The sequence below is a fragment of the Heliconius melpomene genome, chromosome 1 (genome assembly GCF_056956725.1).
Source record: "Heliconius melpomene rosina isolate 202511_hmr_F chromosome 1, ASM5695672v1, whole genome shotgun sequence".
Taxonomy (NCBI): Eukaryota; Metazoa; Arthropoda; class Insecta; order Lepidoptera; family Nymphalidae; genus Heliconius; species Heliconius melpomene.
In genome coordinates this window covers 4169202-4194914 of record NC_140389.1, presented here as the reverse complement: position 1 = coordinate 4194914, position 25713 = coordinate 4169202, and the positions used below count along the sequence as shown (strand labels likewise).

At 33.5% G+C, this 25713-nt stretch overlaps 1 protein-coding gene across 7 annotated transcripts in view; it reads right to left on the bottom strand.

Moving 5' to 3' along the window:
- Positions 1–25713, bottom strand: part of gek (serine/threonine-protein kinase gek) — a 39246-nt gene that overhangs the window by 5817 nt on the left and 7716 nt on the right. For 3 of the 7 annotated variants that reach the window (XM_085192184.1, XM_085192193.1, XM_085192203.1), the window contains exons 4-45: positions 24114–24235; positions 23715–23816; positions 23341–23445; positions 22792–22940; positions 22227–22320; positions 21981–22037; positions 21840–21894; positions 21504–21634; positions 21040–21126; positions 20631–20752; positions 20195–20345; positions 19547–19667; positions 19076–19185; positions 18714–18845; positions 18232–18345; positions 17793–17927; positions 17001–17123; positions 16748–16861; positions 16167–16280; positions 15938–16042; positions 15711–15813; positions 15171–15378; positions 14759–14874; positions 12033–12086; positions 10649–10755; positions 9429–9479; positions 8727–8846; positions 8496–8612; positions 7934–8104; positions 7729–7823; positions 7194–7320; positions 6721–6861; positions 5999–6367; positions 5331–5523; positions 4664–4855; positions 4299–4391; positions 3736–3858; positions 3139–3238; positions 2526–2664; positions 1971–2046; positions 1594–1669; positions 688–787 (exon numbers count right to left, since the gene is read on the bottom strand). In XM_085192184.1, coding sequence (XP_085048310.1) covers positions 688–787; positions 1594–1669; positions 1971–2046; positions 2526–2664; positions 3139–3238; positions 3736–3858; positions 4299–4391; positions 4664–4855; positions 5331–5523; positions 5999–6367; positions 6721–6861; positions 7194–7320; positions 7729–7823; positions 7934–8104; positions 8496–8612; positions 8727–8846; positions 9429–9479; positions 10649–10755; positions 12033–12086; positions 14759–14874; positions 15171–15378; positions 15711–15813; positions 15938–16042; positions 16167–16280; positions 16748–16861; positions 17001–17123; positions 17793–17927; positions 18232–18345; positions 18714–18845; positions 19076–19185; positions 19547–19667; positions 20195–20345; positions 20631–20752; positions 21040–21126; positions 21504–21634; positions 21840–21894; positions 21981–22037; positions 22227–22320; positions 22792–22940; positions 23341–23445; positions 23715–23816; positions 24114–24235 — 5114 coding nt within the window. The remainder of the gene's footprint in view (positions 1–687; positions 788–1593; positions 1670–1970; positions 2047–2525; positions 2665–3138; positions 3239–3735; positions 3859–4298; positions 4392–4663; positions 4856–5330; positions 5524–5998; positions 6368–6720; positions 6862–7193; positions 7321–7728; positions 7824–7933; positions 8105–8495; positions 8613–8726; positions 8847–9428; positions 9480–10648; positions 10756–12032; positions 12087–14758; positions 14875–15170; positions 15379–15710; positions 15814–15937; positions 16043–16166; positions 16281–16747; positions 16862–17000; positions 17124–17792; positions 17928–18231; positions 18346–18713; positions 18846–19075; positions 19186–19546; positions 19668–20194; positions 20346–20630; positions 20753–21039; positions 21127–21503; positions 21635–21839; positions 21895–21980; positions 22038–22226; positions 22321–22791; positions 22941–23340; positions 23446–23714; positions 23817–24113; positions 24236–25713) is intronic. The other 4 variants (XM_085192212.1, XM_085192222.1, XM_085192231.1 and 1 more) reach the window with 4 other exon arrangements.

Genomic DNA, 25713 nt, shown 5'->3' with positions numbered 1-25713 from the left:
AAAATTCTTAAATCGCCACCGATTTTTATAAAATTTGATATTTAGACTCTTAAAAATATTTAATTGAACATATGTTTCATGGTTTTCTAGAATTCACCCCCTAAGGGTGCAAATAAGGGGTTGAAAGTTTGTATGGAAAAATCTTTAAATCGCCACCGATTTTTATAAAATTTGAAATTTAGACTCTTAAAAATATTTCATTGAACACATGTTTCATGGGTTATTAGAATTCATCCTTAAATACGCAAGCGAAGCTGCGCGCGTCCGCTAGTTACCTATAAAAATAAAGTAAATACTACATATAAAACTATGCATAATAATATTTGACAGAATATCCGGCTCAATTTTCTTTTCTTAGCTTTGAATCGGGGCAAAGCGCGACGTTGAGTTCCTCCACTCGGCACATAATGCCTCCAGAATTCGGCGGAAAATGTGGAACGGAGAATCTTAACACTATGTTCCTAACTGCCTACCCTGCTGTGTGTGGGAAACATATAGCATAAAACAAAATATAACAAAGTTAGACTAACATGTAGTATAGTAATTAGATTCAAAATTTTATTAAACATCGAAAATAATGTATTTCATTATCTATTTTCTTCTGATAACCCGAGCGCTAGTACAATCGAATGCAAGTACTAGTACACTAGAATACAAATTAAAATAAAATCTAAATATTAAATATACCTTTAGTACGTCGTGTAGGGAACTCATACTGCCTAGACTTAGCGGCGTTAAGCAGCGTTCTAGTGCCGATCCGCTGCCTAAAGACCCGCCGCCCACAGACCTGTGTTTTGTATTGAAATATTATATGTTAACAAACGAATTATTTTATGAACAACATAACATTTTTATAGAGAAGTTAAGTTAGTATACTTACTAACTTTAATTTTTGTCAATTGCCTACGGACAATATGAGTAGAAATTGGCATCATTTATGACATCAAATTAAACTCAAAGTCTGTATCTATAAACATTTTTTTTAGATTAAGCCTTCATTAAACTGGTACAATTTTTATATTAGATCAAATTTCAAACTTAATTCTTATCATTGATAATTTTAATATAAATTATTAATATTCATGTAATTTTTTGTTTAGGAATTAATACATTAATATAAGAAAGGAAAGATTTTTGTTCCACTTTAGCACAAAAACTACTAAAGTGATCTAGAATCAGAATAACATATAGGCTACAACTTATGTAAAGATTTGTTATAATTTGGCTATAATATAATATAATATAACTGGGTGTGACTAGTTTTAAATGGAATAATAATAAATAACAATAAACAGCTTTATTATTTTTTTAATAAAAAAAAATATATATATTATTTACGTAGTTTTGGATTATCTGAGTATAATCAAGTGAGCAACTTAAAAAACCAACTGGACTCTTTTAAGGACTTTAAGGATATATAAATTGGCATCACATGTTTCTAATTTGGCATTATATCTAGAGTAATATAAATATTAAAAAGAAATACATTCCATAAAAAAAGTTAAGTCCATAAGCCTTTAATATAAGAAATAATAATAATAATAAGTATTTAAAATTTTCTATAAATAATTTTATTTAATAACCATAAATTACCTCTCCATAGCACGATGTGTTGGCGGCGAGGGCGGTGCCTCAGTCGGTGCGTCGCGAGATCTACCACGCCACGAACCTTGTAGTGTAATGATAAAATAAATGAATTGTATAATATTAAATAAAATACTCACACTTGGTTAAAATAACAGCAACTAAGTAAGAGGTAGGTAACATTTTAGTTTATAAAATAACATATTCACTAGAATTTTAGCTATCTAGAATCTAATAAGTAAAAAATCCATATTAAATCTTTTGATTATATAAAGATGTTTTACATATACCAAAACTTGCATGTATGACAAACCATAATTAAGGAGTTAAAATAATAGTACTAACTAACTCCTACGCCAACACAATAAAATAAACTAGAAACTAACCATTGTAAGATCCTGTAGGATGTGATATAGTTAGCGGTGACGTCCGCTTGCTGCTGTCACGGCTGCCGTACAGTTGCTGAAATATTATTATATATTAAAATATAAGAAAATTATAATGGAAAATAAAAAGAATGATTAAAGTATTCATATTTATAATAAAGACGACGTGTTTTTGGCGTTCGGAAGAAAACAAATCAAAAGTAAAAAAATCTCTAAATCTCTAAATCAGTGGACTACAGCTAACTTCAGGGCGGTCAAGACTCGTCGACCGTACTGTAGTGTCTATATATTTTTGGTTTTCACTTATACTACTACCATACTACAGTGGTATCGCGTTTGACTCATCATAGGCTGTTAATGCAATAGTTGTGAGTTCTACTCCCACTCAAGAAATTTAATTAGTTTCATTTTCCCGCCCTAGTAGAACTAAATGTGGTGCTAAGTACCACTAATCAATGTCTCATAAATTGATCTTCGAGAACAGTGCCTTAGCATTAGATTTTCTGTATATCCTGCTATATGCGAGAAACAGGCATAATTGCATTGATAGTACACCTGATGCTCGCCGTCAGCAGTCTCGATGGTGGTGGGCAGGTCGAGCAGGCGCTGGGAGCGGATGCCGTCGCCGGGCCCCATGTGCGACACGTGGGCAAAGTTGGACGGCGCCGAGATCAGCCGCGAGCGACGCTCTGATCTGTTTAGGATACCAATAACTTTAAATATACATAATATAAAACATGTAACCCGATCACCGGATTAACGATGGTCTTCTCATGATTTTTTTCCTCAATTTAGCTCCTTAATCGCCTTTTTATATCATTTGTTTTGAGTGCACGTGCACTAGTACTATATATATAATAATATTTTTTTTTTTTTCAAAAATCGTATACTCACAAATATTTGTTACACCAGAGAAAATCACTGAACATTCATAGGGGGGAAATGGATTTGATAAACAAAAAAAATATGATGCAAGAGTGAGCGGGGATGACCTCGGCTGACCTTCGAAAACACAGGAGAAAGGTCACGTAAAGCATGAGGACCTCCAAAAAGTATGTTAGACGAAGTTAGCTAGTAGTTAGTTTACAAGGCGGAAGAGATTCTCGGGCTATAAAGCGTGAAACTGAAAAAAAATTAAAGGGTTTTCCTTGAAAAAAAAGTAACTCACAATCTATTATGAGCTTCTATAGCTTGGTGCGATTGTTCTCTCACGGAGAAGCGACGCTTGTTCGTGCCGTACGATATCAGATCAAAGTTTAGGGGACCAGCTGTAACATACAATAAATTACAATAAATAACAACGAGATATGATCTATTTAATTTTATTTTCATTTATCTCCCTCTGTTAACGAGTCAAAATGCGGAGTTGAGTTTCGCCACTCAACACGCAATGCCTTCAGAATACAGCAAAAAATGGAGAAAGGGAATGTCTTAATGGGAACTAACAGAATTCCAAAATTAAGTCTGCACAGCTATCCACAATTAACTTAAAAGCGACCACGACTTGTCGACTACTGTACTGTGGCAATGCGCGCCCACGAAAATTCTTGTTAGCCCACTTTTTTCACATTGGTTAATTAAAATTAAGAAAAACACTAAAATCAAATTTGCGCAACCATTTACAGCTAACTACATTACGGCTACGACTCGTCGACTGTACCGCAACAAGACAAAGTGCGGCGTTGAATTCCGACATTCAACACATGAAGTAGAGATTGTTCAAACACTATGTTGCCGTATACATATATAAAGCTACACAACATACCGGATCTCAGCGGGCGCAGATACACGAGCGTGGGCTGCGTATCCGTGGAGAAGGGGAACGAGCCCGCGCCCGCGCCGCCTACCAACACTATCCAACCTGATTCGTCTAACGGGCGGGCGTTCGCTGGAATCAAATCATTAATATTTGTAGGCTCTAACTATTTAAACATAACATTTTGAGAAAATTTTAATGTAACTGGATTTGAATCCGCTCCTCTTGTTCTAAACGCTCTCACCACTAATCCATACATTCTCATCAAGCTACGTCAAAATTAACTTGTAACTGCTTGTGTATATCGTTACCATCTCCGTAGAGAGATTTTTACTAATTTCTATTAGCCAAAGATAATTGCTTAGAATTATCATTTAGTAATCTTACTTAACTACTTTTTTGTCTATCTAGACAAGAGAATGTTTTGTTACACATTTATAAAATGTATAGAGCTACTACTAGACTACATTTCATAAAAGAAAATTCATAAACTATTTAAATATTATTTTCCATTTTAAATTCCTTCTATATTCACTGATTGAACTCAAAATAACTTTTTTAGTAATACTTACGTAAGTTAATAGTTTGCACCCATTCTCCGGACTCTATGTCGTATATGTCGATGTGTGATGTTGTGAATATTAACAGGTGGGTGTCGTTGATAGCTGAAAAACAAATATCTTTATTTTAATAAAATAATTATAATTTATTACCCTCGAGGCACTAAAATATTAATTTAAATTTATATTTCCATTTCTTCGCCCTGGTGTCGAGGCAAACCACTTCGTTAAGTTTCGCCACTCAACACGCCCCTGCCCCCAGAAATCGACGGAAAGTGGGTAACTAAATGTGTTAACACTAGGTTCCCTCTGCCTATCCTGCTGTGTGCGGGATACAGCGTGAAACTGAAAAAAAAAAAGTATAAACAAATACATACCATGATAAGTAGGATGGGCCGTGTACATGAGCTCAGTGTCGCGCGCCCGCAGCCCCGCGCGATCCACGTACAGCGCGAGCGCGCTGAATACCAGTAGCCAGTCCCCGGCGTTGCCCACGGTGCGCGCGCACAGCGGTCTCGCGCCGGAGTGCGACAGAAACACGCCTACCTGGTTTTCTGGGTGCACTAGTGCTGTAATTAAATAAATAAATAAATTAGAGGAAATTAAACACACTATAAATGCTCTAAATTTGCTCTTTGTCTATTCACACTAGAAAAAACCTATAAAATCATATTAAGGTTTGTTAATATCATAATTAATTCATCTTTATTATATTTAAACGATTAAAACAACACATTGAAGCCGCCATTAGAGCAATGGGACAACGTCTCACTGTAAACAGGATGGTTACGGGTTGGATCCCCGATCGGAGGATTAATTTTATTTATATTACTTAATTTTCCTGCACTAGCGGATAAAGCACGGCGTTAAATTTTGTAAAAACTCGCAAGGTTCCATAAAATAGGAAGAGAAATAGGAATAAAATATTTTAATACCAATTTCCTCTGCCTAAATTTTTATACGGGAAAATACGTGAAGTTGCCTATATTTAAATTAATACAATAACACTATATAACACATTAGTTAAAAGAAAACAATACTCACAAACAGCAGGAGGATGTGGAGCATGTGCATCTACCCTCAAGGTGTGCGCTACGACACCTCCCCGGTATCCCAGTAGGAGCCGTCCACGTACTAATTGTAGGCTGAGGACAGGTGCGGCCGCGCGGAGTTCAGCTACGCGACAACGCCGCGCGGCAGTGCGGGTTATCTCGTATACTAGGACTATCCATACGTTCTGGAATTTGTGATTGATAGTTTAAGCATACATATAAACTTATTCAAAGGTGGAGTTGATGATGTTTAATAATACTACGAATAATATAAATATTTAGTCGCAAAATATTTAGTTAAATTGCTAATGATACTATAACGTTTAAATCTAAAATAAATTGTATAAAAGCGTGCTTGATCATATCATAGGATGATATTTACTCTACATACTTCTATATGTTTTTATCCTCAACTTTATACCTACTAAATCTGTTTTGACATCCGCAAGTGTGAGTTTTGAGTTCCGCAGGCCAAGTTTGCAGACAACAACTCCCTCTCAATTTTTAGAGGCAAAATATGTTTTTCCGTCCCTACTCTGTATTACTATAAAGTAAGTTAGTAAGACATATCAATAACTGAGCGTTAATGCTGTGGGTGTATGACAACTCGCGACCGCCCCGATGTTAGCTAGGCTAGCTGAACAATGCGCTAGTAGTTACCTGTCGCTTGCACACGACGGCGAATCCGTGCGCGGAGGCGTGCAGCTCTCCCACTGCAATGTCCACGGCACCCTTGGCCTCGGACAGCTTGACGCTCTCGGCCTCGGCGCACTCGAGCGCACGGATGGGCACGAGGCGCACGTGGCGGCCTCGGCCCGCGATGACGACCAGCAGGTGCTCGCGCGGCACGTACTGAATGCGGTGCACGGGCGCGATGGCGCGGCGCGGCACGAGCTCGGCGCGCTCCAAATCTAGCAGTGCCAGGCCTAGCTCGCCGCCCAGTGCCACGCGCGCTCCCTCTACCACGCACGCACACACTGCGCCGCGCACGCCACCGCCCACCTCCGCCAGCGTGTGCGCCGCGTACGCCTGCCGCCACAACACACACAAAACTTAAACTAAACGAGTACTATATTCTATTGGACAATAAAAGTTTAAAAAAAAAAAAAATCTAAAGATACACTTACATCCTATTATATTACTGCTTATTTTTCAACTAATAGTACTTAACCTACATGCTAATTGATTTCAGGTGGGAAGTGTCTAACTGTCAACAAGATGTTTTAAGTTCCATTCCCATAAAAGGGAACAAATTATTTTGATTTCCTTGATCTTATAAAAGCAGTATGTCACTCTCTCACTACCAGAGCAGTATTCCAAATTCTACTTTATATTTAAGATAAAAAATGAAATGAAAACAACATTAAACACATATTACTCACACATTTGTCAGGCAAATTGTTCCTCTTCAATATCCTATGTAGTTCACTTAGCGCGACCACCCATTTTGTTTTCTCTGACTCGGACTCCGCCAACATTAGTGTGTGATAACGTTTACCTCCTTCTAGTTGTGATGTTGATATCTGAAAGTTTAAAAAAAATATTAGTATTGTTTAATATTTTGTTACTAATTCAAAAATCTTTTTACAAGGAAATAAATAATAAGTTATGTACATGTATGCTGTTTAAGATAATATAAGTAAACCTAAGTTGAATAACGACTTTATGAAACACATAGAAAGTGTTTATAGTCATATAGAACGAGTTTTATGTAACGTAAACATATGAACAGAAATATGAACCATGTATCTATAGTTAATAAAATTGTTACTAAAAATGTCAAGAAATAAAAAAATAACGACATTATAGATTAAAATAACACATTACATAAATTAAATAATCATTTAATACCTACCCTAAATATACAAGGTATGTCGCGTTTGCTCGCATGTATGACGTCAGAGTCCTTCACTGACGTCACACTGAACTCCGGATCCCGCATGTCCAGCACTTGACTCACGCATACCGATGGGAGGGCGTTTCTGGAAAGAGAAAACATACTGAAAAATAATAGTTTTTTTTTCTCTGGGAAGAAATTAAGTAAAGATAGTAAATTAATAAATGTCCAACTGTGTAACTTTATTTGACAATAATTCCTACGAGAATTAAATGTGTGTAATTCTTCACGCTGTATCCCGCATACGGCAGGGTAGGCTGAGTAGGCTGAGTGATAAGACACTCCGTTCCCGCCTAATTTTTCTGGGCAACGTTTATTGAGTGGCGGAACTCAACGCTAGACTTTTTGTCTTGGTGCCAGAGCGAAGAAATAAAAAAATATTAATAAATAATAATTCATTCCTTTGAGTGAGGTTCGAACCGACAACTGTGGCGTGACACTTACTACTAAAGATTTTTCGCAATATTTTCTTACAAAAAAATAAGTAACTTACCTATCCTGTGATATGTCATATAGGAACAATTTGAAGTCGCAAACAACGACGAACTGCCGCATCCAGCCCTTCTTCACGCCGCCGGGCTTAGGAACCTATACAAAAAGTATCTAATCAATAATCTATTTTTTTTAGTGTTGGACCACTCCCCACATACAGCCACTGTTTTTGTACACTAGTACAAGCACACCTGTCCCCTACATACCTTCACGTAGCCCTCGTAGGCGGTGCCCTGTCCCCTGGCGGGGTCGATGCCGAGGGGCCTGCGCGACCGCTCGGGCGGCAGCGGGCAGCGCGACGCCACGCGCGCGCAACACCGCGTGTGGACAGCTAAGCCACATGTTTCACACACCACGCCTTGACGGGTTAGCCCAATCTGCGTGAGAATATTGTATTATTGTATGGTACATTTGATACAGTGCATAGTCGCTTTGGATGTTAAGATAGTCAAACTACAACTTTAATTAAATTAAGCAATATACGCTTAAATTGTGACTTAACTCTCTTTACCACTAGAGAAACAATATGTGTATATTTTTATATCAGAATTCTATTATCATTAATAAAAAAATAATACACTCAGTTTTCATAACAATCAAAATAAAATATACAAATTTTATAACAATCATGTTTTCCATTTATTGCCTATCATTTTTGTAAAAAAAATGCTACCATAACATGATACATTAAAATTCCTATCAAAAATAATAAAAATAATAATATAGTATTATACACATATAACAATTTTAATATAAAAAAAAGCTCACCATTAACGATGTACAATGATTACATTTGGTAGGACTACTGAAAGTCCTAACTAGAAACTGATGCACCTTCTGCTTGCCGGGCACACTCGGTCCTAACGTCGGATCTTGTAATGAATACTGTAAATACAATATAAATATATTTAACACTTTTATGAACTGTACAGAATAAATAAAAAATAAACCCCACTTTCCGCCAAATTCTCGAGAAAAATTTAATAAACAACAACTTACAGTGGACATCTCACTAGGCGAGCTCTTACACGAGATAGGTGATGCTGCGCGCTGTTCCATTTCATCTTGGGATTCCGCTGAACCACTCAACGCGGTTGATTGTTGCGATCCGTACATTAACTAAAAAATATAAGTAGTCAATATAGAATACGCTTAAATCCTTTAGCTATATAAAAAGCAATAGATAGTGACGCAGTTGTCAAGAATATGAGTGTTGTGAGTTTGTTTAACATTAGTAACATGTTTATATTTAAAAACATTTCCATGATTAGTCAAACAAAGAAAACGTTAAGTTTTGCCACTTATCACTCTCGTAATGTTTAGGAAATGGATATAATTTGGAGAACTTTTTAATACTAGGCTAACCCGTTTTTCGTTGTAACTCTGACCACTTTTGGGATGTGAAGATTAAGGCACATTCTTTAGGATACTTCAAAACAATAATTAGAAAGTAAATTTCGTTTTACTTAATGTTCTACAAATATATTTTTATTATCGTCAATGGTTATAAAAAAAGGAAAAATATTTTAGTCATATTAGTATATTGATATTTAAATCATGTTATTGTTATAACAACATAAACGGTAAGTAAAATGAATACTATTTACACAAACACAAATAAATTATAAAACAAAAAATACTTAAAACTGAAAGAAAAACAAGTGATTAAAATAAATAAATAAAAAAAATTTAAACAAATACCTTTGCATTGCAACAATGCTGAACATTCCTGTAACGGTAATGCGGCGATATCTGTACGTGAATAAGCGATGGATATAGGATTAGCAAATGATAAGCTTACAAAATAAAAAAAAGCTAAAACACAACATAAAAAAAAACATTTAACAATATGTTTCATTGATTTTTATAGTTATACTTATTTATATCGTCGGCTTAGAGAGTAACCCTGCTACCTGCACCTTTTAAAAAACTATGAGTATTATTAGGTTTTTACAATTTTGAAAATATATTTGTATGTAGTAGACATATATAAAATAAAGTAAAGGTCCATATTGTTTTTTTCATATTTTCAAATGGTACAAGGATGTACCTAACGAAAAAAGAAAATAAGGATTTAGCAGGTTTACACTTACTACTACTGAATATAATTTTATTTACTCTATTATATAAATCACACTTACATATTTTATCTTAATATTTTTTTGTTCAAAATAGAAAAAACATAATATTTGCAAATAAATTAATAATTACACATTTGTTTAAAAGTAATTTAAAAAATCAATCAAACATTCTAATTAAATAAATACTAAAAATTAAATTAAAATTAACAAAAAATATTAAAACGAGAATGACAATGACTAGTTATTTACAATGTGCTGTCACCAACGAAGTTAGTTATACTAAAAAACAAAGTCATATCGAAATATAGCCATTAACTTTAAAATGAATAAAATTGAAAAATGTTATAGTATTAATAAAATTAAATTTAATAACATAAATAAATCAACTTTACTAAATATTTTCTGCTGAATTCTGGAGGTATTGCGTGTTGAGTGGCCGAACTCAACTCCACTATTTGCCTCGACACCAAAGCGAAGAAATTAAAATATAAATTTAAATAAATATTTAGTCCTCCTCGAGTGGGGATCGAACCCACAACCAGTCGCGTTTAGAGTCACACACTTGTGAACCTGCGCCACGACTTGCCTCAAATAAAATTTAATATTATTAATAAATAATTATTACAATTAAATAATAAATAAATAATAATTTAATAAAATATATTTTCTAGTTCCTAATTCTAAATAAACTTTCAATTATGTATTGTAATAAAAAGCCTATTTATAGAAAATACCGGTATGTTATTAGAATTGTTAAAAGCAATTTAATATAAATATATTTAGATATCACTTTGTTCTACGAAATCCAAAAAAATACATGTAAAATAAAAAAAAACTTACCTTTTGTTCATTATTCATAGAAGCGACATTATCATAATGTCTTTCCGTAGGAGCTTCCTTCAAGAACTGCTCTAAGTAGCTCATTTGCGATGGCGGCCGATCCAAAACTGAAAAATGAAATAAGAGAATATTTTAACATTAATAATATAGATGAAAAAAATATATTAGAAGTTTTAAAAAAAACATTGGTAACACATAAACCAATCCCAACCGAAACCATGATATCAAAACGTCACTAAAACTATTTAATGAATATGTATTACATAGCGTAAAATAAGTACAGTCGAGTGACAAATTGTAAGGATTATAAAAAAACTAAAATAATATAGAAAATCCAATTATAAACAAAAAAACACCCGACTTTACGTACATTTTAGTTGTCACAAAGTGAGGACTAGGACATGCACGGGACAGTACAATTGGCTGTTTAAACTAAACCTTAGCCCACACTTCAACACTCACACAACAATTATTTTGAAAAGTAACTTATAATAACAATTGCAAATTAAAATAATTACTATCATAGAAAAAATAAAAACAGTATATTTCCAATAAGTTGTGAGAATGTTGTATCCACGTCTGAGGTTGTTTACAAAAACTAGGGTTTACAATAAAAAAAAAACAGATTAGTACCTAAGTGCGTATACAAACAAGTGTTAAAGAAAACAAGATCGCTCAGCGAGTTATATTTTGGCAATGAATGGACATTAAATTTGGTTCATAGAAAATTCGAGAACATAAAATAAATGGATTTGGAAGAGAGAAAAAAACGTTTTCTGTCACATTCATGCCACCGCAACAAGCTCAAGCAAAAGCGAAGCGATTTACAATTATAGAAGTGAAATGTTACCAAATCAAATAATTTTGTAATTTTTTTGGAAATACTTTACTGTTTCGGAGTCATATTAATATTTAGGAAACTTAATATATTAAATACGACTAGACTTACATAGAAAATAGACCCACAAAACAGCAATATCAAAAAAGTTAAATCAAAAATCATAATTTTCCTTGACACTTGCTCGTACTTACAATGAAAAAATCGAAAGAGTATACAAAAAAGTACATAGTTATTAACTAAAAACGCAGCACAAAGACAGGAAATCCATGAAAAACCTTTTTAATAATGAGCAATTAATTGTTGGTGGATAAAGTGTAAAAAAATATATTATTAACATATTAGACATAATAAGTTGCCTCCAAGTACAGATAGCAACAAAAAAATAAATATTCTTTTTAATTTTTTTTATACCACCAACAAAAATCATATAACCAAAAGTAAAAAAAATAAATAAAACAACATACACAATCACATATATCGATACTACTCTAAATAGGACACATTATGGACAAACTTATGTATTATAGGCAAAATATCACGAACCATTCTCTTCTTTACCGCTCCAGTAGCTCGACGACTTGGCCGAGCCTTGCCTCGCTGCTTGCGCATAACTTACGACTTCAATTAACATTGTAATTAAATATTTTATTATATAAATATCTGTTTTCTACTTTTATTTTTATATTAATTTTATATAAATTCCAAAATTATATTTTTTGATACAGAAACGAGTATCATAGCTTGATTAGAATGAAAACCATTAGAACTAAATTTATTTTCTTGGGTAAGTTTGTAATTTGTAAATTGAAAATTAATTTATATTTTCTTAGTTAACCGAATATTTATTATAAAGCTATTAATAAAACAAACACTCTAAACAGAATCATGATTATTTTTTAAAGATACTAAATTTAATAAAAGCAATCTTAACTCAAAATTACTGAAAACAACTTAAAGAAAACAAAGAAAAGAAAAACAAACAAAATAAATAACAAAAGAATACAACAAAAGTTTAATATCGATATAGTTATAAATAATATAAATATGTACATCTACACTGTAAACGTGTGACGTCACACGCCCATATTGAAAAAATAAACATTAAATGCAGAGTAAATGTACTGTAAAAACTTAAAATAAACACACGGATACTAAACATAAACACCTTTCGTACAAGTCTAACATTACACTATCGAAAATTTGTAAAAAGTACCAAAAAGTGTTAATTATTTACCGGTTTTTTGAAAATTTATTCATTAAAATATAATAATACATTGTATATTTTCATATATACTATAATGAAATTATAAGTTGATGCCGTTCCCTCTGCCTACCCTGTTGTGTGGGGGGGTACAGCGTAAAACTGTTTTTTTTTAAACGTAAGTTTTACTAAATCTTTTAAAATATTTCATGTCAGAAAATGTACAAAAGGTCAAATAAAATAAATAAGTAAAATGCACTGAGATTCTAAAACTGATCTGTAATAACTTAAAATTAAAAACATCTACATTATGCTGTCACTCTTCTTATTATTTCGAAATAAAATGATTTCATTACAAAAAAGGCTGTTTTTAAATTGTAAATAAATATTATATATATAATTCGAGTATATGACTAGTTCGTATAGTGTAGGCATTAAATTATAAAATTAATTCAATAAATCTTTGGTAAGTTCTGTTTTAGACTAGATTAAGATTCGAAGACTAGAAACATTTGACACCAGTTGGTGGGATAAACACATAATATCAATAGCGTAATACAACAAAAATCCACCTTGTCTCTAATTTATATACAAAAAAAATCTTGTACTAATTTGTATAAATATTGGATATAAAAAAGGTCAAATTGATGACTATTCAATTTTAAATAAAATATCAGGCATAAAACTGATGGTATACGAGTATAGCAACACCCCATATACATGACGTCACACCTAAAAATAGAGGTATGTAAGGCCTTAACCACGTACGAACTATCACAATAAAAAAGAAACAGCATAAAACAGATAACAAAAAAATAAATATTAAAAAAAAATAGCACCGCATCGAATACGTTTAAAAAATGCCACAGATAACACACAATATTTTTTTGTTAAATGCAAAAATGGCCCCAAAGAGGAAAAAGGAACAAAATTTTTAAAATTCCGTCACAAATAAAATACACAGCGTCGAATCGAATCACAGTTCCAATTTCAAAATGTTCACAGACAATATAACACATTTAAAGTCCATATAGATAATAATATTATTTTCGTTTTTTTCGTCGCGGACGACGTTGGACTTTGTGGATGGATCCAACATTCCATTTTGACATTCGGTGCATGACGTGACGTCACGACATACATACGTACATTTGACGTATTGTGAGTATTGGGATTGTGCGGTAACATGTAACGAAAACAAAAAGAAAAGGTGCACTAAATAAACATATTATAATTCTGTGTACTGGTGCTGGAAACATAAATAAATAAATATTATATTACACTATACATATTACATACATCTTATGAAAGGTAAAACAAAATTTTTGTGAAAAACATAATTGAAAATTTTGTGTTATTAAAATGTTACCTTAAACATTATATTATTACATAGTTACATGTGTCATAGATTGATAGGTTTTAGTAATAAAGAAAAAGGATATTTTGTTTAGTAATGTAAAGATTGAATAAAATACACTTAATATCAATATATTTGAGCTAGTTAGGTGATTCATTATTTGTCATTTTGAGATGAATTAATGCATTTATAAAGTAATTAATACAAAATAGTTAAATTATGAATCTCGCTGAAAGTCTGTTAACCAGAAATTGAATTCATTTTCAAGTGTATAATGATATTACAATAGTTGAATAAATAAAAAAACTAATTAAATAAAATAAATAAACATAAATTACTTAATCTAACTAGTAACATCTACAATATCTAGACATCATGACCAATCGATACTAAAGTCAACAAAATAAAGAAAATCTATAAAAAAAATAATTGTTCATACCGTCAGTACAGTTTTCAGGCGTAATCAAGTTGGTGGGTTAATAATAATAATAATTATTACAATTTGTCTTCTTTTGTGAAATAGATTTTATCCAATAAATGTTGTGCACGCAGTATTATAACTCCTATATTTCGGAATATTACAATCAGTTCTGACAATAATGTCAATATTGTCAGTGTGATCAGTAATTTCAGTACAAATAGTAATGTCAGTGCAATCAGTACATAAGTCAATACATGTGTCAATAGTGCAAGTGGGGTGTAAGTACTCACAGGAGGCAGAGTGGTGCGGCTGGTCGAGCTTGGCCTGCATGTCACGGATGTGCTGCTCCTTGCGCTTCATGTCGTGCGCGAGCGTGTCAAGGCGCTGTCGGGTCTCCATTAGTTCCCTATAAAAACAATATAATATAGATTTTTTTTCTGTATAAATATTAGCAAAAACTATTACATGGCTATTTACTATGTTATATGTGTATATGTGTGACTCTTCGTTGCTAATTTGATCGGTTAAACTGACACCGCATATTCTGCAAGCAGATTGCATCTCGCCATGTACGTCACTAATTTAAACGTGCATCTATGCTCATTAATGCAAACAAAGCCATAAATATGACATTAGTTTTGTATTTAAAAAAAAAAATCAGCTTCACGCTATATCACGAGAAAATTCATAACAACAACATACCTTTGACTAGCCAACAACTCAGATCTGGTCCGGCTCAGCTCTTCGCCGACAGCCTGTTTCGCCTGTATCTCAGAGTGTAACGACGACTGTAGAGTTAGTATCTCCATCTTGTCCAACTTCTGCGAGCGTCTGTTGCGCCAGCCCGTGCCGGCTCCGGCGGGGCCCACGGCCGGGGGGGACGAAGGGGGGCCGGGGCGGGACGCGCTTGCTAGAAGGATCAATTATTGATTAGATTTTGCTATCTTTTTTAAGATTCACGCTGTATCTCGTATGTACTGCGGTAGGCAGAGGGGACCTAACGTTAAAACCCTCAGTTTCTCACAAGCCGCCCAATTTTTGATACATTGTTCCGTAGTGAAATTAAAAAACGTGACCATTTTACCAGAGCAACAAATTGAAAATAACTGATTGCTCTGAATGTGAATCGAAGTCACAATCGTAGTATTTAAAGTAAGACGTCGTTTTTACTGCACTACTGTCCCCAGATTCTATTTTAAAACATATTACAAGGAAATTGCTAATTGTTTGTTCAATCGTTACCATGTTTCAAATAGTCCAATTCTTCAGTCATTTTAGTTGCAAGAGCTTGTAAATAACCACGGGCCTCCTTCTCATCAGACACCCACCGGATAATGTCTGCTATCTGTAGAATACATAATACGTTTAGTACTTGTTGCGTGAAAGTGGAACCAACATCCATCCGAACAAACTTACACATTTATAATATTAGTAGGAAGTACGATATAAAAATATAAATAATTTGTGACCTGAGTCTCCCAATGCTGCATAGAGTCTCGTTTGGCTCTAAGTTCTTCTAACTCCATTTCTAGTTGACGTCTCTCTGCTTGCCATCTTCTGCCGTTTTCAGCCATCTTTTTGATACAAAAACAAATATATTTTTATTTTATTAGTTAAACTTTAATATTATTTTTTAATATACAATTTTAAGCTATGTTGTAAAATTACACATAGACATATATTATTAAGTATACATACCGCATCTAAATCCTTAGCAAGCTTTCTATTTTCATTGATAAGCATTTGCTTGTCTTCACTATCATTCATTTGTTCTAACCGTCTACTTTCCAGCTTGTCTTTAGACGTTTGAAGCTAAAAAAAATATTTACATAAAATTGTGACAATTTTTCTGTGTTCATGGAATTCTATCTAATTTACTTAATAAATTATATACTTCATAAGAATAAACTCCACTGTTTTTTTGGATCGTAAGAAAACATTGGACTTTAATGGATACAAGAATTCTTTATTTCTTCTTTTGTATCCACAAATGGGTATAAACAAATACAAATGGGTGCAATATATTTTTTAGAAAATATAATACGCTCTTAAACATACGTATTTGTAAATTTTTATACCTGTTAGCGTTTCGATGTAGCTTGATGAGAACATATATATGGCTAAGTGGTCAGAGCGTTTGGGCAGTAGACAAGGGGCGCAGGTTTAAATCCGGCTACATTCAAAATTTATATATGTTTTCTCTAAAAGTATATTTCTTTCCTATGCGTGGAAAAACAATCTAAAAATAAAAGTTAAAAACTGCTCAGAATTACACATACCTCTCGATTGAGCCTAGATCGTATAGCATCTCCGTCGTGTAACTGATCCCGTAACGCTGATAGCTCCGCCGCGTATCGGGCCTGTTGTTGTGCTAAGGATTCTGCATACTGTGCCTGTTTATATTTATTTTTATATTTAATTTATATATAATGGAAGAACTAATAAACCAACTTTAAAAAAGCTTTTTTTAAGGTGGTTATCACTTAGACTAAGTTTTTATTGTATTTTTCCAAATATCTTAATAGGACATACCTCTAAAGCCTCGATATCAGCTTGTAGCTTAGCGACGTCTGCCGCAGAGCCTCCCGTACCGCCCGCCGCCTCTATTGCCTCTACGCGTTGTAACTTGAGACTCTCCTCGCGTAGTTTACGTTCCTGGTGGATGGGAATATAATTGATTACTGTCAATTACAATAAAAACAAGTAAAACAACTTTGGAAGACACTTTAGTAATGTGGGATAAGTGAAAAATATTATTTTTTTACTCCTATACCCGGCTATATTATGTGGGAATACCCAATCTGCACTCTTGTTCCTCATTTTTCGTTTCCGTTCCTCGTAATAAAAACATAGTTTCAACTAGGTTTAAAATGTTTTAAAAAAATGTTATTAACACTTAACATCAAACTTAATGTAGTTGAACGCAAGCCTGTTTTAGTTAAAAAATATATTCTACAAGAAAAGTATTTAGTAATTTTATGAATATAGTACTGAAGTACTTTAGTATATATACTACTCTAATTAATTTCAATGGAAATAATTCTTTATATAGTATTATCATCAAAAAAAAAAAGCTTCACGCTATAAATCGCACACTGTAGGATAGACAGACGGAACCTAGTGTAAGTTTTACCGTTTCCCATTTCCCGCCAAATTCTGAAGGCATTGCGTGTTGAGTGGTTGAACTCAATGCCAGGCTTGGCATCGACACCAGACCGAATATTTGAAAACATATCATTTTTCTGAGTGAGAACCACAACCTGGCGCGTTCACAGCCACCCGCTTGTATTATAAGTAATACTACAATAGTATAGTTGGACTAACCTTAACGGCCTCATTAAGCGCGGTATCGAGCCTCGCTTCGAGATCTCTCCTTGCTTTGTCCGCGCGTCTTATGTCTTGTCGTAGTGCATCTATTTTGGCCATAGCCACTTCTAATTCTTCTTCTTTGTCACGCACCTGGCAATCAAAGAAAAATATCAATTTTAATTTTTATATACACACAATATATTATATTATAGAAATTAATGATATGGTAAATAATTATCCAGTAAAAGCTAAAACTGAAGAAGTCTAAGGTATCTAATAGTATATCACATTCAGATGGTCAAAACTATATTTTTCAAATACTTTTTATGAATATTTACGACCCCACAGAAACCACCTAAAGTTAAAGCTTAAGCTATATTCAAAATTTATATACCTGACAAAAGAATAAATCTTATTACAGTTGTAGTGTACACTTAAATCTTTAAAAACCTACCTGTCTAGATAATTTCTGTTTCTGTTGCCTCAACTCTGCCAGTTTGTCGGTCACTTCGTTATACTCGGTCATTGCGAGTTTTCTTTGTGATACCGCATCTTTTAGTTCTTTATCCTATTTAGAAAGAATATTAGCACATTGAGTTATTTATTTAGTTTAAAACACATTTAAAAGTTATATTAGCACAAAAATATTAGTAACATAATAATAACAAATTAAATAAATGAGTAAATTAAAGCTACTTCGAAGCTTTAATTACAGTCCGAATGTTGAATTATTATAAAATTTATATGAATAAAAGTTTCAAAATAATTTATATATTTTAAATAACGATAATTAATGTGAAATTAAATATACACTAGTATAAATCAGGACTTAATTTGATACACATATTTGAAATATTCATTTAATAAAGTTTTACTTGAAAAATGTTAACATAAACAAGACACAAAAAGCAAACAACAAAATAAAACACTATTCACCTGTAATCTTAATTTTTCTACAGAATCAGTTTTATCTTTGACTAGTTCCTCTTTTTCTATATTCAGTGCATTTATTAGAACTTCTAACTCTTTCACTCGCGTCGTTAGTTCTTGAGGTGAAGATGATATTTCCTGTTAAAAAATGCAATTCAAATTTTTTTTTCTTATATTTCATTTTTCTATTTTTGCATAGATCAAAAATTACGAGGCCATGGCCGTGGCGCAGCGGCAGATTGTCTGTTAATGTACGCGGGTTCGATCCATCTCCAAGTCGAGGCAATTAATTATCTTCCCTCTGCCTATCCTGCTATATGCGGGAAAAAGCGTGAAGCTGTTTTTTAATATATAAAAATAAAATGTACCTGTGACCCTACTGTAGCAGCCAACTGGTCTATACGTCGCACTTGCGTTTCTAATTCACTATTTCTTTGTGTAAGAGTTGATATTTCTTCTTTTAATTGTGTTACTTCTTCTGTAAAACATTTTTTTATATTAAACAAATATTCGCACTTTTAAATTAGTGTTGAAACGCGACTGGTTGTGGGTTCGATGACAACTCGAGGAAATGACATATTTATTTAAATTTATACTTCCATTTCTTCACTCTGGTGTCGAGGCAAAGCGCGGCGTTGAGTTCCACCACTCAACGGTTCTAAAATTCGGCGGAAAGTGGGGTACTGAGTGGGATATAGCGTGAAGCTGATATGATTTTAGATTTTTGGAATTTCATTTTTCATTCTCTTCAAGTACCAACAAAAAAAATTACTGTCCTTATAATTTTATTTTATTAAATATTATGTACTCTAATATAATAACATAATAAATATTCGAACCTGTACCAACTTCAGCGGTGCTAGCAGCCCTCAGTTCTGCAATAGTCTGTGCTAATAGGGCATTTTCTCGTTCTAACGCTTTCAGTGCAGTTCGGTCGCTTGCGTTTGTTGGTGCTTGCAGCTTGAAAAAAATAATTATATGAATTTTAAAATTTAAATTAAATACGAGCCATGAGAAAGTCTTATACAATAAAGTATCCAAATTGTGATCTAACTCATAAATTTGCCATGTGTAGAAAATTATCAGGGAATATTATATTAAACTTATTTTTACCCTTTAGCAAAATCAGAAGCTACAGAAATCTTGAGATCTACAAAAAATTACGTCACGCGTCATGGAGCGTGACATTATGTGATTTCCTAAATTTCATTTGAAATTATAATAATTAAGTAATTTCTTAGGTGTAAAATTGCAGAATATGTAACATCTCACAAACGTGACCAGCTGTGTCAAAGACGGGTTAGAAGTCACTTATGAATAGCCACTTAAAAGAAAAGTCCTATATTATTCTTTTTTTTACCGTACAACCTCTTTCGTCAGTTCTCCATTTAACGTGACACTGGCGAGGTGATTTTGTGCTCAACTGGCAAGCTCGGAACGCCATAATAAAAAGAACAGAACAGAACAGAAGAAAAGTCCAACAATACCTGTTTAGTAGCATTCTTAGCGGGGCTGAGAGGCGCTGGCGCACCGAGGTCGCACAACCGGGAACCACCGGTGAACGTGAACCCCACGAAGGGCAGGTGGAGGCCGGAGAATGCTGCTGATGCACGAGGTGGTGGCACCGCTTCTGACAACCTGGGAATATACGTAAGTATATGATTATGATTATAAAAGTTATACATATACAATACACAAATTCTAATAATGAAATCACTATGGTGCAATATTCGATACTTGTTTGTACGAATAATTATATTAAATACAATTTTCAACACATACCCATGTACTTGATATTATTAAGGAATAATCTTTAATATGGGAAAGAAATAAAAAAGAATAGGAACAACCGAAATGCAGTGAAATTTGCTATAATAATTCATAGTAACCACCTCTAAAACAAAAACCAAAACTAATGTTTACCTTATATCAGTATCGTCGACGTCAAAATTGGACGTATCGGTGGGACTCGACACATCTGGTACAAACGGCGCTTGCATTTCCCTCACACTGTCCCAGTCTAAGCCGGTGAACCAGGGGTGGCTCTAAAATATTTACATATAAATATTTTTACAACTTCGTTTTATATATATTTTAAAAATAAACATACTAATAACATCTTTAATTTTCGACATTTTTTTTTCAGCCTATACGGTTGCAAAACCGAACCACGGTTGCAGAACATTCCATTTTTTTCATTCAATAAGTCAGGTGGACAAAGTGATCAATATTCTTTTTCTAGTATTTTTATAATGTTCTTACAACAAAACTAAATTTAAAATATTGATTATATAACCATTATGAAAATATTTAAATGAAATAAATGTATTACCTTGAAATCTTGTAATCCGTTCCTCCCTAATCGTGTGTCAGAAGAACAGATTAAACTTTTTATTAAGTCTATCGCTTCTTCCGATACCTAAAAAACAAATGAATTCAAAATCGTATCTTAATAATATATAAACTGAGTCAGTGTAAAATGGTGTAATAATTATTTCGTTATCGGTTTTTTATTCCTAAGATGTCAAACAACGCTATATCCCGTATATAGCAGGGTGGACAGAGGAAACCTAATGGTAAGACACTCCGTTCCCTACTTCCTGCAGAATTTTTAAGACATTGCGAGTTGAGTAGCGGGGCTCAACGCCACGCTTTGCGTTGTTACCGGAGCAAGGAAATAAAAATATTCAATATTTTATTCCAACCGAAATCGAACCCGAACAAACATTACGTTTACTGTCACAAACTTGTACCAAGAAATATCTATGATATAATCAAAATAAGATAAAGGCGTACCTGTGCCGCATGCTCATCAGGCGGTGGACAATGAAAACACCGTGCGTGGTTCATAATCTTTCCGTAAGTCTCCACTAAACTCTCCGCATAGAACGGCGTCTCACCGAATAACATTTCGTACATGCATACACCTGGAACATTTTTTAAACTTTTTTTAAGAAATTCACACGCTAAATGACACTTGCTAATGTAACTATATAGCTTTTGTACTAATTATCACAGATATAAAATTGAAAATAATATGCATCTGCAACAATTTGGCACACAATTACGTTTGAGCATTGATGACTTGGTAATTATTTTACTAACATATAAAAAAATGATATTAAAACTCACCTAATGACCACCAATCGCATTCCGGACCATACCGCCCTTGACCATCTTCCATCGCCTGAAAATAGTAAAAAAAAGTATTAAAAATATTAACTAAAAAAAAAACTCTGTCTCTCATACATAATAAAATATGAATCTTGTTACCCTTAAAATTTCAGGCGATATGTAATCTGGTGTGCCTACAGCTACATTACTTTGTACCTGAAAATAAAAAAATAATAACATATTACGTAAGTCTTGGCCACACTTTATCTTATTTTTGTTTTTTAGGACAAAAAAGCTCAGATAGCCTAACTTCAAGGATTCCACGACACATCGAACCTACCGTATGATATCAAGTGATGGACAGTTTCATATTAAATAAAATATTATTAGAAGAAATATACTTACTTTTCCATCTTCACCTAATCTTAAGCAGGAACCAAAATCAGCGAGACGTATGTGACCGCTTGCGTCTAATAACACGTTGTCGGGCTTTATATCTCTGTGTAGATAAATATAAATAATTTTTAGTTATATAATTTATAGTATAGTAAGTTTTATTTGCTTCGTATTGTGTATATATAGGAAGGTAGGCAGACTGAACCTAGTATTTAAGACACATTGTTACTAATGCACTGCGAAATTTTTAAGACTGCGTCGCATTCGACAAGTGTTTAACGTAGCATGGACATGAAAATAATTGCAGTTTGTAGACATTTGTTTTGAATAAGACCTGAATACTTAAGAACAATTGTCATTAAGTTGTCGTTGTCAATTTCTACATTGCAACATTTAAATAAAATAATTTCCTTGAGTGAGAATCGAATCCACAACCATCCTATTTACAATAAGAAGTGAAGTATTCCACCGCACAACTGCGGTCACAAAGAAAATGAAAATGACATAATTATGTCATAATAACAAATACTATTTAAGTGTTACGTAACACTCAGAAGGACAAGGGTACACGTACCTGTGCACGTAACGCAGCTCGTGCACGCTGTGCACGGCGAGCACCATCTCGGCGATGTAGAAGCGCGCCATGTCCTCGGGGAGGCGGTCCTCGAACTTGGACAGCAGCGTCAAGAGGTCGCCGCCGCAGTAGTAGTCCATTACTAGATACTAGAATATAAGACAACATAAACACTTATAACATTGTAATAAAATATATACGGACATGTATTAAGGCCTGACCATCTACAATGGTATTGGATAATTCTATTTTTATTTTAACAGTGTAGAACAAGTGAACAAATCTGGTTTCCACAATTATCGTGAACAATCCCCAAAGTATTACCATTGAAAGTGCTATGATTAGTCTTAGTTTAAGAGAGTTCCCTCTAGCCCATCCATAAATTACTTCATACAATGATTTTATAACCCCATCCCCACCATTCTTGTTACACCTTGTGAGCTAAACACATGTGTGAGCTCTTCCCACTAAACTACAACTTTGACACCTAATGTTCCTTAGAAAATAGTGGAATAATAATAATAGAGTATATTATAAAATAAACCTCACCAAATTGTGTTCATCCTGAAACGCGTAATGCAAATTGGTGATCCACCGGCGGTCCCCGAACACGAGCACGTCGCGCTCTTCCTGAAAACACGCTGTGTCCGCTCTCTGTAAAAATATTAAATATATATACAATATAACAAAACAACCATAAATTGTAGTACTAATTATAAATACGTTTTAAAACCGTAAAATCTAGTATTGTAATAATATACAAGAATTTATTTAAACGAAGGCTTTACATCAAAAATATTAACAAAGAGAACATAGACCCATGAAAATCATAGACGACATCCGAAGATCAAACGGGTTCAAAACCACATTCAAAATATATCACGACTTAAAAGTATGATATATATGTATATAATCTGGTCTACCTTCAACATCTCCCACTTGTTCAGTATCTTCATTGCATAGACTCGATCGCCGGTGGTAGCCGATATAGTTCCCGCTGTTGTATTTACGTTCTCCGTGCCCTGCTATAAAGAAAAATAAACTAAGATAAAGAAATTCAATAAAGAAATTCAAACTGTAACTACTACGTAATCTAAAAATATATTTTTTTAATATTGTCTTTATTTCCCTGTATTATAATATTAATATATTAATTCAAATACATTTATTAATATTAAAATTAAAATAAGGCTTAATGTAATAAGAAATTACTACACTAGAGATGTCGACATTATTTAAGAAAACCCAAATTTAATTATATTTTAGTCAATATTAGTTCAATTAATTAATAAAACATACATACATATAAATTACATAGTTACCTGCATAAACGACGCTCGAACAACGCAAACCTCCCCGAAGGCGCCCCGTCCGATCACTTTGACGAGCTCGAAATCGTCCCGCGATAACCTGAGACGTTTTAGCGCTGTCGCAACTGGTTTCACTGAAAGTTTTCAGGTAATATTTATATTATTAATAATTTATCAATACTTTATTTTCTGTAATATTATACAAACATTTCTCAGCTTCACGCTGTATCCCTCATGTAGCAGGATGGGCAGCAGGAGCCTAGTGTTAAGACACTCTGCCCCTAAATTTCCACCGAGTTCTAGAAGTATTGCTTGTTCAGTGACAGAACTCAACGCCGAGCTTTGACTACATCAAAGCGAAAATATGAAAATATTTAATATTTCATTTCCTCGGGTGGAAATGGAACCCACAACCTGCCACGCTTAGAGTCACACTTTGTGCTCCTGCGCCACAACGGGCCACAACCCTTGATAAAAAACAAAATAAATTCACACCTATAACAATCAACAGACCAATTAGAAGAGTGTATCTCATACTTCGAATCTGAATACGTCATAATAGCTTTATATGCCAATATACTACATACACGTCTACACATGCAAAATTCCAAACACTTGAATATGCATTTGGCAAGAACACCATGTCGTAAAAAAATATTTAAGACGTCAGGCCTTATAACACATAAAATCATAACATTCATAAAAGCGGAGAACGGAGTGTCTTAACACTAGTTTCTATTTGTTTAATTAAAGTAAATGCGTAAATATAATAAAAGATACCGTCGTGGTGCAGTGGCACAGCATGTGCAGTAAACACGACGGTTGTAGGTTCGATTCCCGCTCGGGGAAATAACTTATTTAATTTAATATTTTCATTTCCTCGCTCCGTTAACAAGACAAACTGCGGCGTTGAGGTCCGCCACTCAACACACAATCTCGAAAATTCGTCAAATAATGTTGGTGTCTTAAAACTAGGTTTCCTCTGCCTACCCCGCTATATAACAGGATAGAGCGTGTATATATAAATTTAAATATATATATTTCTATCTATCTTCTATACTATAATAAATTTAAATTCATATTGGGAATCGATCCCCAAAAACTATGAATTCATCTATTGGGGCAATGTTTGTGAACCAGCTTAGCCCGAGGCCTGAGCAAATCGACACACAGCTGGCGTAACTTTGTATGCGGGTCACATAAAACTACTTTTATTATACCGTTGATATTTTTTTGATTCCGAGGATTTTTCTACATTTCTTAAATAACTTTAAACATTTTTTATATGAACAAATTTGAACGAAGAATTATATTAATGAACCACAATTCTCTGCATAATAGAACGACTCCATAATTACTTAAAAATAGAAAATTGACTAAATCATAATTTCCATTGCCTTTTAAAAACAACTTCTAATACCGCAATGACAAAAAAGCGGTAACAATATACTTTAAAATAATAACAAAATACTTGAAAGATATCATATCCTTATCCTCAAGCATTAATCCATGTCGGACAACTCCAAGAGAGATGGGGGGGGGTCATCGGTAAAAGGTCGACGGTATTAGGATAGCTTAGCGTATTGTATCCCCTTTATCGAAACTAATATAG